We start from the raw sequence: 15,795 nt of genomic DNA on the forward strand, positions 1-15,795 counted from the left end.
GAGGGGGAGAGGCCCAGGTCTGACTTCTCAAGAGAAGGCAAGTCATAAAGGGACTTGGGTTTCCTCCCAAAAGGGCAGCATGTGAAGGAGAGAGTTCCCAGTGAAGAGACTGGAAGGGAGAAAGAGGAAGGAGGAGGAAGGGCTGTAGAGAGAGGTGACTTTTGGTCAGCACCAGAACCCAAGTATCCAGAAGAAAGGGTGAAAGCTTGACCCCTGACATCCAATCAGAGCTGGGCCTAGGCCTTCAGACCATTGGGGGTGGGTAGAGAAAGGGAGAGCAGCTTACTGTCCCTGCCTACCACATTCTATGTCAAGCCTTCTCTCCAGGTCTCAAAAGCCCACCCTGTGGTGGCAGGAACGTGAGGCCTGGCACCATTTTGGTTGTAGAGCATGGTATCAAGGACATTCAGGCAAGTCTCTTTCTTGGTGGGGCTTTGAGTCCAAATGAGGGGTTGGCCAAGGTGATCCCTAAAGGGCCCTCCTGGCTCAACAGTCGGGCAATGAAGGCCATTTGACTTCGGTCTTGATGCTGGATGGAGCCCAGAGCTTTCTGGGAGTCAAGAGAACTCTAATGCATCAAGGATCAAGTTTGGAAGAATGTGTGGTGCCCAGGACAGGAGGGTAGGTGAGCAGGTTAACTCAAGCTGGAGATGGGGTAGAGGCATTAGCTAGCTCTGTGGCTACAGGTGAGGCTCTGAGCCTCAGTTGCCCCATTTGGAAAAGAAGATAGTCCTCCCCACCACCTCCCAAGTGGGAGGACCCTTGGGATAGTGCTTAGTGACCCACAAATAAGTCAGTTGGGAGCTCCCTGAGCAAGTAGTAGTCAGCAGCCTTGGAGTTCTCTGCCCCTAGAGCAGCTGGCAGGGCCTGGGAGAACTGCCCAACACTGCCAGCAGCTTTGGAAGGCCCAAGGGCCAGGAAGGGATTCCCTGCATAAGAAGGCATGGACATGCCCTTCCCATGGGCAGGAAGAAAAGCTGGCAATGGGGGCCTGGATTTGGCATCAGAGAAGTCTGACTTCTGGTGAGCTCTGTGGTCTTCAGTAGTCAGGTCACCTCTCCTGCCTCAGTTCTCTGATGTGGAAAATGGGACAGTAAGCCCTGCACTGGAGGAGCAACATATTGTCAGGAAGACCTGGGTTCCTATCCCACTTCAGACACTAGTGGTGGGGCCCTGGGCAAGTCATATCACCATGGTGCGTTCCATTTCTTTTTCTATAAACGTAGTACCTACCACACAACGTTGATAAGAGGTGATAAGAGATGGCCAGTGCTTCGGGCACCACAAAGCATTAGAGAAACGTACACTGTTCTTCATCATGGTGCCAGCAGGCCCTCCCTGAAGACCCACAGGCCAGGCAAAGGCATTGTCCTATTGTGCAGGGATGGCTCAGGCAACAGAAGGCGTACCCAAGACAGGAAGCACCAAGTTTGGAAGAGGTGCCAAAGGAAGGGGGTGGCTCTGAGGGGCTGGGCACCTGCCAAAGACACTCCCTCTTGGGTCTTTGGATCTTTCAGGAACCCTTTTCTCAAGTAGGGAAAGGGGACATTGACACGTGCCCAGGAGATAGTGTGAGGATAGACAAATCGTGCTCCAGGATGAGTGGGGCAGAGCTTAGGCTCAAAGAGTAGAGATCACAATGGACAAAAAGCAGAGGGGGGCAGGCAGATGCAGACCAGGAAAAGGCCAGGGGGCATCCTGGCAGAGCCAAGACTGGGTGGCCAGAACCCAGGGCCTGGGCAAGGGATGAAGAGGGGCACATTGGGAAGGGTCTTGAATGCCAGGCCCAGGTTTTACTGACTTGCTATTGTAAGCAATGCCCAGCCTGCTCTGAGACCCAGGGAGGGAGCAGGAAGTGCCCAGGTTGGCAAAGCTGCCAGCAGTGCCCGCAGCATATATCTTACCTTCATTTCCAGCCCAGGATGGGCCAAACCAAGCTTAACCGCTACCCACCCCCACCCCCTGGTTCACAGGCCCCCCCCCACCAGTCCCACTTCCTTATTTCTCTGGCTTGGCTCCTCAGCTCAGTGTCTTTCACAGCCTGCCACTTGCCAACTCCTATTGATTCTTCCTGTGAAATTTTCCCCATCTGTCCCCTTCAGTCCATCCACAGGGCAGTGCATCACCTCCCCCAAGCCCATTGGGAGAGGCTCAGCTCCTAATTGACCTCCCTGCCTCCAGCCTCAGTACCCTCCCTCCGGGCCAGCCTCAACATTCAGCCAGGTTAATCCTTCTCAAATGCAGCTTTTAGCCAATCTCTCACTTGCCCACAAGCCAATAAATGGTTCCCTGTGGCTTAGCACAATGAACCTGGCTGCCCATGAAGGTTCTGGAACACAAGGATCATGGCCGGCAGCCTCCCAACATCCAGTTATCTCTAGTCTGGCCCATCTGCACTTCCCACCTCTGGGCTTTTGCTCAGGTTGTTTTCCCTCTCCCGCCCCCACATGCACCCCCGGAATAGTCTCTTCTCTCCTCTCTTCCTCTCCTAGAAAGCCTCCCCATCTTGGTACCAATCTTTACCTTGGCATCATTTCCAGGATTTCTAGACGGTACCATGGAAAGCTACAGTTTGGCATCCACAAAAGGTGCACTTCACTGGACCCTGGCCTTTGTCTCTGCCCTACCCACCCACCCACCCGCTGGCTGGGCTCCAAGGCCCTCTAAAGCATAGCTCCCCCCTTCTCGATAGCCAACTCTGAGAAGGAAGCATCAATCCATATGATGCAGAGAGGGGTACTGAATGCCAGAATCCTATTTCCAAGAGATCTGAATGGGCTGAATCCTAGCCTAGATACTGGGGACCAGGGAATGATTCCCACAGGCGGCTTCTGGCCAGGGGAAATGTGGCCCCCAAAACATCACCTTAAACGATCCAGAGGCCTGAATGGACAGCAAGCTCAGTGGGAGTTGGCAGCTCTGCAAAGCATTGGACCCAGAAGCTACAGTCCTGGCTGAGGTGGGCCAAGGGGAGACCGACTAGCTGTTGGCAGATGTCCCCCAGCAGGGAGAGCTGGGAGCTCTGGGAAAACTTTCCTGATGAGGAAGTGGCAGGAAGAGTAACAGCTGAAAACTGTGTAGACTTCTGCAGCATTTTGAGGCTGGCAGACCACTTTACAGATAGCATCTTATTTGCTCTTCACAACAGTACTAGGCTACTGTGCCCCCCACTGTACAGATGAGGAAATTGAGGCAGACAGAGCTAGTGTCTGACTAGATTATACCTGGGGAGGATTTCCACAGGCCCGGGGCTTTCCATCAGCCAAATAGTCCAGAAGCCCTCCTCTGGTTCCCCCCACCCATCCCTTCTGTTTGCCACAGCCTCTGAAGGTCTCTACCATCACAGCAGTACAGGAGGAAAGAGAAAACGAATGGGGCACCTGGATCTAATTCTGGGAATTTTTTGGTGATTTTTCAGATTTCACTGGTCACGTGTGATATGCCATCTTAGTGAGTGATGCCCTGGGAAGATCTGTCCTGAGGGCCAAGGCAGTCTCCTGTACACTCTAGTTAGCTTTCAGTTTTGATCATGCCCCAGGGAAAGCTATAACTAGCTTTGCTTGTGCTGTCTATGGATGAGGTTCGGGGCTGACTCTATCGTTCTGCTGCTAAAGAACCTCTTATGGCTCCCTGGTGCCTACCCTTGATGTTTGTAGTCTTCTACTTAACTTTACGCATCGAACACTCCAGCCAGGCTGCTGAGTGAGCTGCTCCTCATACTCAACTTGCTATCTCCTATCTCCAGGCCTTCATACTCCTCAATCGCTTAGAATTTCTGGCTTCCTTCAACAGTTAGCTTTGTTGCTGCACACACACACACACACACACACACACACACACACACAACACACACACACACACACACACACACACACACACACACACACACACACACACACACACACACACACACACTCCATGAGGAACGGAGGGAGGAACAATTCTTCCGAGTCTCTTGCCACCAGTGGTCAGGATCCAGGAAAAAAAACACAAAAGGAGGAGAGGGAGAAAGGGAAGGAGTCAGAGAAGGAAAAGCACCTCCTAACACATACCTTGGAGTCTTTGGCGTAGTATAGTGTTTTTCCTCGAATCCGCACGTATCTCCTCTTCCACCTCTGGAAAGAACTGGTCTGTTTCAGTAAAAGTCCTTCCTTCACACTTTTCTAAAAGACAGAGATGACAGGCAGACGGGAGTCACCCAGCTGGCCCAAGCCAGGGAAGTCTATGGAAGCTGGCAGTGTAAAGCCCCCCCACCCACCCAGAGAGAGGACCAACCAAGTCTGGCATGAAATGAGGCCTTGCCCAAATACCTAGAAGATAACGCCCGCCTGAGGCAGGCCAAGAGGCCCAAGACAGTATTGGTGGTGGCACTAAACCTCCCAGGCTCCTAGACCCAGCTTCTAGCTCTGAGAAGACGAGCCTCAGATTCCCTCAAAGCACGTTAGGAAAGGGGAAGGGGCTATTGTGCAATAGGACACAAGACTGCACATCTCCTCTTAGGGTACCCTTTGTCCTTCTCTCATTCTAGCCTAGCTCAGGCCTGGTGGGCCAGGGAAACAGGGCGTGGTCAAGGCTCCCTGTTCAGACTCCAAGAGCCTCAAAGCTCCTACTGTGAGCGTGAGAACATGGATGCATGGGAGACATAAGAGAGAATGGAGAACCCTTGACCATCAAATGGAGTCATTAGCTAAACCATGGCAAGTTGCCCCCCTCCCCCAACTCTAGACAGGTCTGTCCCAGAATGGGACACCCTGGGATCTATGTACTCCCAGGTGCTCCCCTCAGCACTGAGGCTCACCTGGGGCAGGGAGACAAGAGGAACAGCCCCCACCCCAGACAGGACAGAAACAGCAGTGTCAGACAGAGGCCATGCTAGAGAGACGATGGCTGGGGGAGGAAGGGAAGAAGTCAGCAAACTGCCATCAACAACAATTGAGCCGTTCTTGCTTAAGTGGGATTTGATAATGGTAAGATTTTCTACATGGCCTGATCACAATTCACCCAAATTGGTTGCCAATAAAGGGATGCAAAGGAGAAACAGAAGCAGAGCTGGGGCTGGCCTCTGGGCACAGGCAGCAAATCCCTGACCTGCCATTGTAGGGAGAAAGGTGCAGAACACAGGCAGAGACAGAGAGGGAGAGACAAAGGAAAAAGACCAAGACAGACACCCAGAAAAAATGAGCTGTTCAAAAGAGATGCTATCAGGTTCTCCGACTCTAAGAAGGAGCTGGATGCCAAAGTCGGGCACTCACAGCCACATGTGGTCAGGCGTTGTTGCATCCCAGAGGCCCCAAGCTTTGTCCCTAGATCTTTTCCTATGCTCCTACTCCTGGTAAGATGAACAACAGTAGGCACAAGTAGGCAGATCACTGGATTTGGAGTCAGAGGCTACCTTAAGTCACTACACGATGAGGGTCCAGAACATTCTGTCTTTGGATGTGGCCCTCTTTTTCCCTGCTCCAGCTCTGCCAATGTACCTCTCTCCTGTTACAACCCAACTCATTGGTTCAAGGTCAGTCCCACAGCCTGTGCTGGTATAAGCTAGATGGGGAACCAAGAATGGATCCCACACCCCTCTTGCCTGTTGATGGCTGCTGCCACCTCAGCCTGCTCCTACCCCCTAAGCTCCCAGGGCATCTTCCTATTTCCATGTCCTCAAGGAAAAGCTGGGTCAGAGGAGGAGGAATGTGGCAAGTATTTGAGGGACTTCCTAAGGGATTGTTGAATTTTATCCCCATTATCTGGAGAAGGAACCAGAGGCTCAGAGAGGAGCAGGGTCCCATGGCTAGGAAGAATCAGAGAGAGAGGCATCTGCCTCCAGACCCAGTCTGGAAACCATGGCAAGTAGAGACTGGCTCAAAGAACTGGGAACTGAAGAAATGGCTTGGGGGACACATGGCAGCTGGCAGCAGATATCTGCGGCAGAGAGAGGCAACAGGGCTGGGCAACTGTTGAATGAATGACCTGGATGCCGAGGGAATGGCTCAACTCACCAGGCCCTACCCAGAGGGGAGACTAGCTATGACCATCCTTTGACAAGTGGTCAACCAGGACTTCAGAGTGCTGGTCTTCACTTCCTATGTGTACCCACCCACTTCCTACGTGTACCCAACTATCCACCTTAGGGTGCTGTTTATTTCTTCTACTTCTATCTCTATTTCTCCCTCCCCCAACTTGGCAAGGGTTGCTTGGTGCCCATCTGCTGGTAAAGCCAAAGTGGCTATATTTAGTTCATGTCATCTTTCCTCATAAATCAGTGCCTCCATTTCCCTAATCTGCTCAATTGCTTTCCTTGGGCCTCTCTCCAAATTGTTTTTTTTTTTCTGGCACCAAAAAAGGCAGTGGCAGGGAGTGCTGAAGGTGCTCAGGGAAGACTAGTCACCTTGTTATGCCATCTGGCTGCCCTGCATAGACCTTAGTCAGACTTAGGGCCTCCTGGCAAGAAGAAGGAAGGATTGCTTGCGTCATGTATGGGCAGAGCAAGGGAGATGATCCCTACCCAGCGGGGCTGACCTTCCTTAACTTATCTGCCTTGTATCCCATTGGATTGCTTCCCTACCCCCACCTTCCCAGATTGCTCTCTGACCTGGGTTGCAGGGTCCAGCTGAACTCCCCCAAGTTACTTCACCATCTGACCTTGTGATTTCCCTACAAAGACAGAAAGCCCAACCCAGGGTCGGGGGTGGGGGGGGCTCAATAACTGTGACCTCTTTGATGGAGTCACTACCTGTCCAGTACTAGCAACAGCCTCTGGGATTTGTCTTTTTGCCATAGGTTATGACCTTTGCCCAATGGACCACAACTCTGGGCTTTCCCCTTGTGCCCTCTACATTGTAGCCTGCTGTTACCTTTTGGCCTGGGGCCTGGGTCTACCCCTCCCTCTTCCAGGGTCATGGGGTCAGGCAGAAGCTGGGTGCTTGTCCTGAGGCTGAGAAAAATGCCCAAAAGTAAAGGTAACCTGAGCCATTTCCCAGGCTAGGCTCCAGCGGTCTCTATCCTACCTTTCAGTCTTCTGACCCAAGTACCTGATGCCCTGGCCCAACCTTCTCAGGACCCCTGGATGGTGTTCAACTTGGCAATCTCACTTGGGCCTTCCCTTCCTAGGGGACCCTAACTTCAGGACTGCCTAAGACTCCCAGGGTTCAATGAGTCAAACAAGTCACTGGTGTTTCACAAGACTCAAGTAAAGGCCAGAAAAGGCCTCTACTTCCCTGTTCAGCTCCATGAGCCAGCTCATGGTTACTGAACACCCCAAACAAAATGATCTCTAGTCCTACCTGCAGGCCTTGGGTGTAGTTAGGAGAGGGAGGGAGCTCAGTGGATGAGCTGCCTTCAGGATAGCCCTGTCTGGGGGCCTCCCTCAGTTCCTACCTTCATTGCCATTCCCTTTGGACTCCATAGCTGGGACTTCAACTTTCCCCTTCCTGGGTTCCAATCATGGCCAAGGTCAGTCCTAACCTCTTCATTTGTTTAAAGTGGGTTTGAGATGAACATGAAGGCCACGGCAGCACCCCCAGTTCAGGGGCTCCCAGCAGGTACCACAGCCTCATCCTACCCTGCTCCACCCTTCTATCCCTCAGGATACTCCTCCCTTACAACTTGGTGACTCAACTTCTGACCAGACCAATGCCCTCCCAAAGATGGAAAGCTCATCTCCTGGAAAGCTCATCTCCCAGCAAATCTAGGTGGAAGAGAACCTGTCAGAAGAGGGGGAGGGGGCAGAGCCAGGATGTTAGAGAATTCTGCCTGAGGTTCCCTTCAGAGTGCCAACTGCCCTTGAACATCCAGGGCTGTGATGACTGAAATGGGGAGCCACCCTGGGAAGGTCCACCTTGGGAAATCAATTTTCCTTAGTGGGACTCTGCTTCCCCCCAGCCACTCCACACCCTGGGGCTTTCTGAGCAGCAGAAGCAAAGGAAAACCAAAGGAAAGCCAGTGAACATCACCAAAATTCAAGGGAGAGGCTCCTATTTTCTAGTGTCCTTAAGCTTCTTCTGACTGCGTCTGATTGAAAGCAATCCCGGCTCCTCGATGGCAGGGCTGCCTGGCAAGGCCAGCTCGGCACCATGGCCCTGCCACGGCGGTCTGCCACTGTGGCCCTGCCATTGTCAGATATTGAACAGAGATGAAATTGACAGGGCGAGCCTCCTGAATATTTATTCTGATAAGTAGCCTGTCACCCAGCCTGTCTGGCCCCGGCTTAGCAGCCAGAGCATCTCCCCACCGGGGATCATTTCCAACTCTGTCTAAAAGAGACACGCAGAGAAAGTAAAGAAGGGAAGGGGCTGCAAGGAAGTGACATGAGAGAATGGAGGGTCAGGCCCAGGAGGCTGGCCTTGGATCATTTAGCAACCACAGGCCAAGGCAACATACTAACGTTCAAAATGGTGAGACAAAACGAGACAAGGGAAACTCCATCTACTGGCCTCAAGTCCTGCCACTGGGGAGGTACACGTGGGGGCCAAGGCCTCCTGGTCATTCAGTTCCTATGTGAGTGCATCCAGGAGACCAGCAAAGGCCTCCTTGCAGAGGATGGGCTCAGAGCTAAATCATGAAGGAAGCCAGGGAAAGTACAAGGCAGAGATGAGAGGCAGAACAGGTCAGGTGTGGGGAACAGCCAGGGCAAAGACACGGAGATGGGAAATGGGGTTTTTAGTACTTGTGAGGAACAGTCAACAGGCCAATGGTGCTGGATTGCCGAGTATGACAAGTATAAGAAGACTGAATAGGGGGAAGGACTGCTAGACCAAATGGAAGATTCTCTGTTTCTACAGGTAAAAGGAGGCACAGAAGCCCCCCAAACAGGGGTCATAGATGGCATAAAGGTAAAGATGACAGATTGGGGCAACAGCCAGACCATGGTGGGGGTGGGGTTAGAGATGTGAAGTGTCAAGAATGGCCCCTAGATGGCAAACTGGAGGATTGAAAGGATAGAGGTGGCCTGAGCAGGAAAAGGGGAGTTAGGTTGAGGGAAAAGAGAGGGAGTTCTGTGGGACAGTCAGTCCAAGATGTCAGAGGCGACTGGGGCAGAGCAGAGAGATGGGCAGGACGGGGAGACCTGGGAAATCACTGCCAAAGAGACAACCCAGATGACTTCATGAGAATGTGGGGAGCAGAGCCTTCGACTGGGCCTGTCCCCCCTCCCCCACTTCAGGTGGTCTGGTGAATCCCACAGATACTTCAGCCAAGGATGGGAGTGACAGACAGAATGAGTCAAAGGCGGGACTCCAACCAGATCCCAATCATTCCACTGGGAATGAGTCAACAAAATAAAGCAACACAGACGACACTCATGTGCCACATGCGGCTCCTTCCCATCATTTCGCTTTTGGTTGGGTTGGTCATTGCCCCGCATGCCACAGGCCTGAAGGCTGATGGAGCAGGCGACCCCTGACTTTGCTGACTCACCTTGGTGGCAAAGGCTAACTGATTGAGTAGAAATAACTTCTGGAGTGACACACTGGCTCAGAGGCAGGAAAAACCAGAGTGACAATCCCTCCTTTGCTACTTCTTAGCCATGTGATCCTGGGCAAGCCCCTCTCCCTCTCTGAGCCTCAGTTTCTTCACCAGAGAAATGTGTCTAAGAATACCAGTCCTAGCTGCTTCATAGAGCTCTTAAGTTACTTACTCCCCAGGAAGCAAAAGCCAGTATTGGTTTCCCTTGAGGGCTAACTGGCTTCAGCTGGGAGGTGACCTGGGATGCTGCCACCCGTGGCTGCCATTGGCAGCTAGTTCTGCTTCACAAGCCCCCAAAAGAAAAACCTGCCAGAACATACCCTCAAGGATCTTTTTGCAAAGGTGAGAGAACCTGCCTTGGACCTCCAGCTAAAAACGCCTCAGTCTACTTTTTCTAAGAAGATGACCCCTTCAACAGGATATTCTGCCAAAGGGGTAAACCAAGGCATAGCGGAACATCTCCAAGTGCCCTGCTGACTTGACTGCTCTTGGCTCTGCAGGATTGGGGGGCCCAGTGGAGGAAGAGCATAGGGCTCTAATCCTGCCTCTGTGGCCTTAGAAGAATGTTTTTGCTTCTCTCAGCCTCACTTTGTTCCTCTGTAAACCAGGCAACTCAGATGAGTATTATTGGGAAACATCTAGAAAAAAACTCTACAGGCTTGGAGGGAAGGGCTGAATCCCCCCTCTTTAAGCAGCTCCTGAAAGGCAGGAGAGCTAGGTCCCCAAATGAGCTTGAGTGACCTTCAGCAAGCTGTCCCACCCTGGTCTTAGCCATGTTTAAGGGCCCCGCTCAGGCTCTGGCTCCGATGTCCAGAGGCTGGCCAGTTCAGTGGCTGCTCCTGCTCTGCTGCCCTCGTTTCAATGTGGAGTCCTGTGGCTGGCATAGATTTGAGGCCATTGCTGTGAAGACCCCAGCCACAATTTTAGATGGGACAAGGGATTTGGGTTTCTCCTTGCACCATTTTGTGGACAGGCCAAAGAGGAATTGGGGAGGGGGGAGAGAATAGTCACAGTAAGCTTAGGAAACAGCTATGGGGCCAATCTGGCTGAACCCGAGAACACACAAAAGACGGTACAGGGACAGAGAGGGCTAGGCAGTGATTCCAGAGAACCAGAAATAGCAGGCTGCAGTGGCTCTGTTTAATCCTGGAAGCAATAGGGAGCCACCAACAGGGTTTGAGCAGGAGAGTGACCCGGTCAGACCTTGACCTTAGGAAAGTTAATTTAGCAAGTATGTGGGAGATGGAGAGAAGGGCAGGTCCTGCTAGGAAGAAACTTCAATAGTTTATACAAGAGGTGATAAGGGCCCTACTACCTCAAGGGTTGGTGACAACAGTGGGAGTGGAGAAAAGGCTAAGATGTAAAGTTATGAGGAAACTGAATTGCCAATGGCACATGGTGGTGGACAGAGGATGAATATTGCAAATCCGGATGCCTGGAAGGATGGTGTTGACCTCAATAGAACCAGGAAAGCTGGGAAGAGGGAAAGGCCAGGGTGCAAGACAAAGAAGAGAAGCAGGTGTTTAGGAGGGCCTGAAGTGGAGCTGGCAATGGGTCATCCAGGTGGAGACACCTAGTGGGGGTTATCCATGTGAGCCAGTTGATTCAGGCCTCATTTGCAAGGATTACATGGGAACAAATTAAATGATTAAGGAAAAAAGGTAGGAGGGCAGGAGAGGATCTCAGGAAAACAAAGCACCCATCCTTAGGGGCTGGGAGCTAGATAGTGACTCAGCACAGGAGAAGGAAAGCATATACAGGAGAGGGGGGGGTGTTCAACCACACCAAAGTTACCCAGTGGTCCAAGAGAGTATGGTTCAGTCTACTCAGTTGTGTCTGACTTTTTGTGACCTCCATTTGGGGTTTTCTTGGCAGAGATCCTGAAGTGGTTGGCCATTTTCTTCTCTGGCTCATTTGACAGATGTACAAACTGAGGCAAACAAAATGAAGTGACTTGCCTAGGGATACCCAACAAGACACTGAGGTAGGATTTGAACTCAGGTCTGCCTAATTCCAGGTTCAGAACTTCTCTATCCACTGAAGTGGATAGCTGCCCCCCAAAAGGTGATGACTAAGCAAATGCCTTTGGGTTTAGCAGGGACAAGCTCACTCTGGACTGAGCAGGGATGTTAGAAGTCTGACTGCAAGGAACTGAGAAGTGAGGGGTGAAGGGTGGACAAAGAGACAATAAGAATAGAGGTTACTTCCCACATAGGGATAGCAAAGGTCTGGGCACATATGGAGGGCAGCAATAAGGCCAGTGGATGGGGTAGCAGGCTGGAAGAGGAGAGATAAGGGAGGAACGACAGGTGGGGCGAGCTGCCTGAAAAACTAGTTATAAGCTGGGCTCAAGGGAAAAAGTAATAATAACAAATGATTGTCAAATGCTGCTTGGTATATACAAGGTGTCCCCAAAGTCTTAGGGCAGAGTTAAGAAAGCTTAAAAGTACCCTAAACTTTTGGGACATGTATTGAGGGACATACTACAGGTAGCATTGATCCCATTTGATGGATAAGGAACTGTGAGGTTCAGCTAATAACTGTTGGAGGTGGGATTTGAACACAAATCTTTGAAGGATTAGCTTTGACCAGAAGACCCATCTCCTCCTCAGAGACTGAGCAGAGGAAGAGAGAACAGAGGAAGTTATAGAGGAGTTTCAAGGGATGGGGGGGGGGCGTAGGGAAAAGGAGACAGCTCATGCTATCAGGCCTCATTTCTTGGAGTAGAATGTGAGGCCCCCTGCCGACAGAAAGGGGGTTTGAGGGATGAGGGATTTGGTGCAGTAAGACCCAAAGCACTACCAGCCAACAGTGAGGGCCCAGCCAGGAAAACTGGCTAACTTCCTCTAGCAGTGTTGAGCAGTGAGGCAGTATGGGAATGGGAACAGAGATGGCAAGTGCTGGGGGGGGGGGGTGATCAGAGGTGAGGAGGATTAGCAAAGCACCACAGCAACATGGCCAAGGAGGAAGAGAGGCCAGCAGCATAAAGGTGAACTGGGCGAGAGGAAAGAGAAGAGAACGAGAGTTGATGGGAAGGAAGATGGGGGCATGACGGAGGGACTGCAGATCATGATGAGGCTGAAGACCAGATACAGAGCTAGTGAGGCAGAAGGAGAAGTGGAGATTAAGGGAGGGGGAAGCTAAGACCAGAAACAAGGAGGACCCACAGCCCTCAGTAGCTTGAGCTGACACAATGGAGGAAACCCTGGGGTTCTATTAGGGCTAGTGGAGAGAATCAGGCTCCAGCACCAGGATCTCCATTCCCAATAGATGGGCCATGTCTTCTAGAGCTATTTTTCCATTCATCTCTATTCTCAACCTTAGCACTTGGGACTCAGAGTCACCTACTAAAGGTCTGTTGGATTGAGGGGCATTTTGGGCCTGTCTCATGTCTATATAGAATGTTAGAGCTGGAATCCGGATGCTCAGAGGCCCAAGGGAGCCCAGGTTCTCTCGCAGGGCTAAGTAATAAAGTTCAGAGAATTCTCCAAGTCATCTGCTTCCCAGTTAATGTTATTTGAGGGGACCAAGAATCTGGAAGGGACCCTACTCAGAGCTCACAAGGTCATTTTAGAGAGGGGGGAAACTGAGGTCTAAAGAGGGCAAAGGGACATGCCCCAAATCAGAGCAAGTCACAGGCAGAGGTTGTGAAAACATCTCTGGGCCGATGAGATGGCTGCCAGGAGCTATTCTAGTTACAGTGGAAATCATCCGTCCCATTGAGAGACAAGTGAACAAATCAGAGAATCTCCTCTAACCTCCCATACCCAGTAGCCAAATCCTCTCTGTAGACCCTCCTGTGATGGGGAGCTCACTGCTTCACAATAGAGTAACTGTTCATTTCCAACATTCTTTAAACAAGTCCTCTCCTCTCTCTGGTTTCTATGCCCACTCCCCCTTCCTCAGAAGGAAAGCAATCAGTCCATCAACCCCTTCACAGTGAGGAGGCAAACCAGTACCTTCAGTGCTTCAAGGTCTCACTGTACAAAGGAGGCGAAAGGACATGGACCTTGCCCTCAGGAAGCCTGCGGCACCAACTTGGCCTCAGATAGCTAGCTACTGGGCCTCTGTCTAAGCCGTATTACAATTACAATTCCTCATCTGTAAAATGGGGAGAATAATGAGACCCAACTGGCAGAGCTAACGATGGAAAATACTTCGTGAGCCCTCGGGGACTGGAGACACAGTGCTGCCAGCATGATGGGTATTAGGTTCAAACTTGCCTTCAGTTGTAATGCCATTTTCCTACCCTCACCTTTTGGGGGAGGGGTAGAGGGAATCTGTTGCAATCCATTTCTCCATCTTCTTTGCTATTTCCGCCTTTAGTGAATAAATAGCATTTCTGAAGACAAACACCACCTCCATCTTTGAAAGAGTGAGATTCGGGGTCCATAAAAATGGTCTGGGCCAACCCTTCCATCTTGTAGACAAACCAACACTGCCCATGAGAAGCTACAACTAGAACCCCCAAATGGCATCGTCTAGTCTAGCTCCATTATATTACAGAGAAGGAAACAGACTCTGAGAGGGAAGGTCCTGGCCCAAGAGCAGAGCTTTCCATCCAGTGACTCCATTTTGATTTGAATGGCCCCAGAAACCTGGGGAACCTTCCTTCACCATGTACTTGCTGGAGTGGGGCCTACAGGAACTGCCCTTTTCACTAGTCATGGGGAGTAGGCAGCCATGACAAAGAGAGGCCCCCTTAGCATGGGGTGGGGGGAGAAGGTTGGAAAAACAGCAGCAGGTGACTATCTGCCCTGGGAGAAACATCAGGAAAGGAAAGAAGCCTCCCTGGGCCCCCTAGCTCAAGCTTCAGCCATCCAATCTTAAGGTCCGGTCTGCTGGCCAGGTCTGAGAAGCGGGGTGGCCATGCCAGCTGGGCTGCAGATCGCCCACTATTTAAACAGAAGGGAATGCCAGGGAAGTAAAAATGAACTGAAAGAGAGGAGAGACAAGAGACAGTGACAATGAGACAGAGAGAGAGAAAGAAAGGCATGTGGGGGAGGGGAGGGAGGGACAGAACTCCACAGAATTATAATTCAATCTGCAAAGTCCAGAAGGAGGAGTGATGGTGATGAAGTCAGAGGCCCACAATGTCACTGGGGGAGGAGAGGCACTGTGGAGCAGGGGCGGCCAAAGATGCTCATTTGTCCACTTTTGACACATGGAATTCCCACTGGTCCCAGCACAATCTCGCCAGCCTCCATTTCATTGGTTCCGAGGCTTCTCCAATCAGGGGCTGAAGTCAACACTGGCCAAACAGGGAAGGAGAAGCAATGGGGAAAGATCATCAACCAAGGGAAAAATCATCATCTGGGAGAAAATTGTCACCTGGGGCTCGGGAGCTGATGGGCAAGGGGAGCTCTTGGAGGGCCTGAAGGGCAGGGTTCCCAGAGCTGAACAGTCCCATCTAACTGGCTCCACACACCTCTTCCCACTGAACCATGGACACATAGACACATTCAGATAAAGATGCCAAGAGGCCTAAAGATTTGCCCCAGATTCCCTTATGCCCATTTCCACCAGGACATGTAAATTCCCAGAAGATCAACACTGTCTTAGATACCCAGACAGGACCTTGGAACTCACTGAGGCCAAGCCCCTGCCTGTTATAACATCTCATCTCTGCTTAAACATTCAAGCAATGGGGAACTCAACCCCTCACGAGGCAGACCTGTCTACAAGTGTCACTTGAGGGTTCCTCTGAGTCCTGCCACCTGGAATCCCCAGAGACCAGGAATTATCCACTTCCTCGGGGATCAGAGGATGCTGGCACCCAGAGTTTTTGACTCCTTTTTTTTATTGCCATAGCGTCTGGGATGAAGTAGGTGCACTTAATCAATATTGCTCAACTGATTGCCTGTCTTAGAATTGGAGTGAATGACTGACTGACTGAACAATCCTAGCAAAAGGGAGGAATAGCTCAGGAAAGTAGGGGCTTAGGGGAAAGAGCATCAGTTCCCTGCATGGAAGGCACTGCTGGTCTCCTTTGTGGAAATTCTCCCCATAGAGAAAGTAGATTGACTGCTCTTCCAAGGCTATTGACATCCCCAGCCCTGGCGAGGACCCTGCCATCCTCCTAGAGCTCAACAACATTCTCGACACCTCACTCTCCCTTCAGCCCTCATGGCCAATCCCTTGCCAGGGCCCATATATTCCATCTTCACAAAAGCTTTCCAATCCATCACCTCCTCTCTGCTCCCATCACAGCCACCCTCAATCCAAGCCTTCAGTACCTCTCTCCTGGACACTTACAGCAGCCTCTGAGCCTCCTGGTATCCAGTCTCTCCCCATCACAGATAGCCCTTCACTCCATTGCCAAAGGACAGACCCGAGCAT

The 15,795-nt window shown here is 51.4% G+C and overlaps 1 protein-coding gene across 1 annotated transcript in view; it reads right to left on the reverse strand.

The window, feature by feature from the left end:
- Positions 1 to 15,795, reverse strand: part of DGKK (diacylglycerol kinase kappa) — a 125,539-nt gene that overhangs the window by 47,044 nt on the left and 62,700 nt on the right. Inside the window, exons 6-11 of the mRNA XM_074201861.1 lie at positions 13,712 to 13,821; positions 9,409 to 9,460; positions 8,181 to 8,246; positions 8,000 to 8,099; positions 4,799 to 4,887; positions 4,053 to 4,163 (exon numbers count right to left, since the gene is read on the reverse strand). Of these exons, the coding sequence (XP_074057962.1) occupies positions 4,053 to 4,163; positions 4,799 to 4,887; positions 8,000 to 8,099; positions 8,181 to 8,246; positions 9,409 to 9,460; positions 13,712 to 13,821 (528 nt within the window). The remainder of the gene's footprint in view (positions 1 to 4,052; positions 4,164 to 4,798; positions 4,888 to 7,999; positions 8,100 to 8,180; positions 8,247 to 9,408; positions 9,461 to 13,711; positions 13,822 to 15,795) is intronic.

The sequence above is a fragment of the Macrotis lagotis genome, chromosome X (genome assembly GCF_037893015.1).
Source record: "Macrotis lagotis isolate mMagLag1 chromosome X, bilby.v1.9.chrom.fasta, whole genome shotgun sequence".
NCBI classification, from domain to species: domain Eukaryota; kingdom Metazoa; phylum Chordata; class Mammalia; order Peramelemorphia; family Peramelidae; genus Macrotis; species Macrotis lagotis.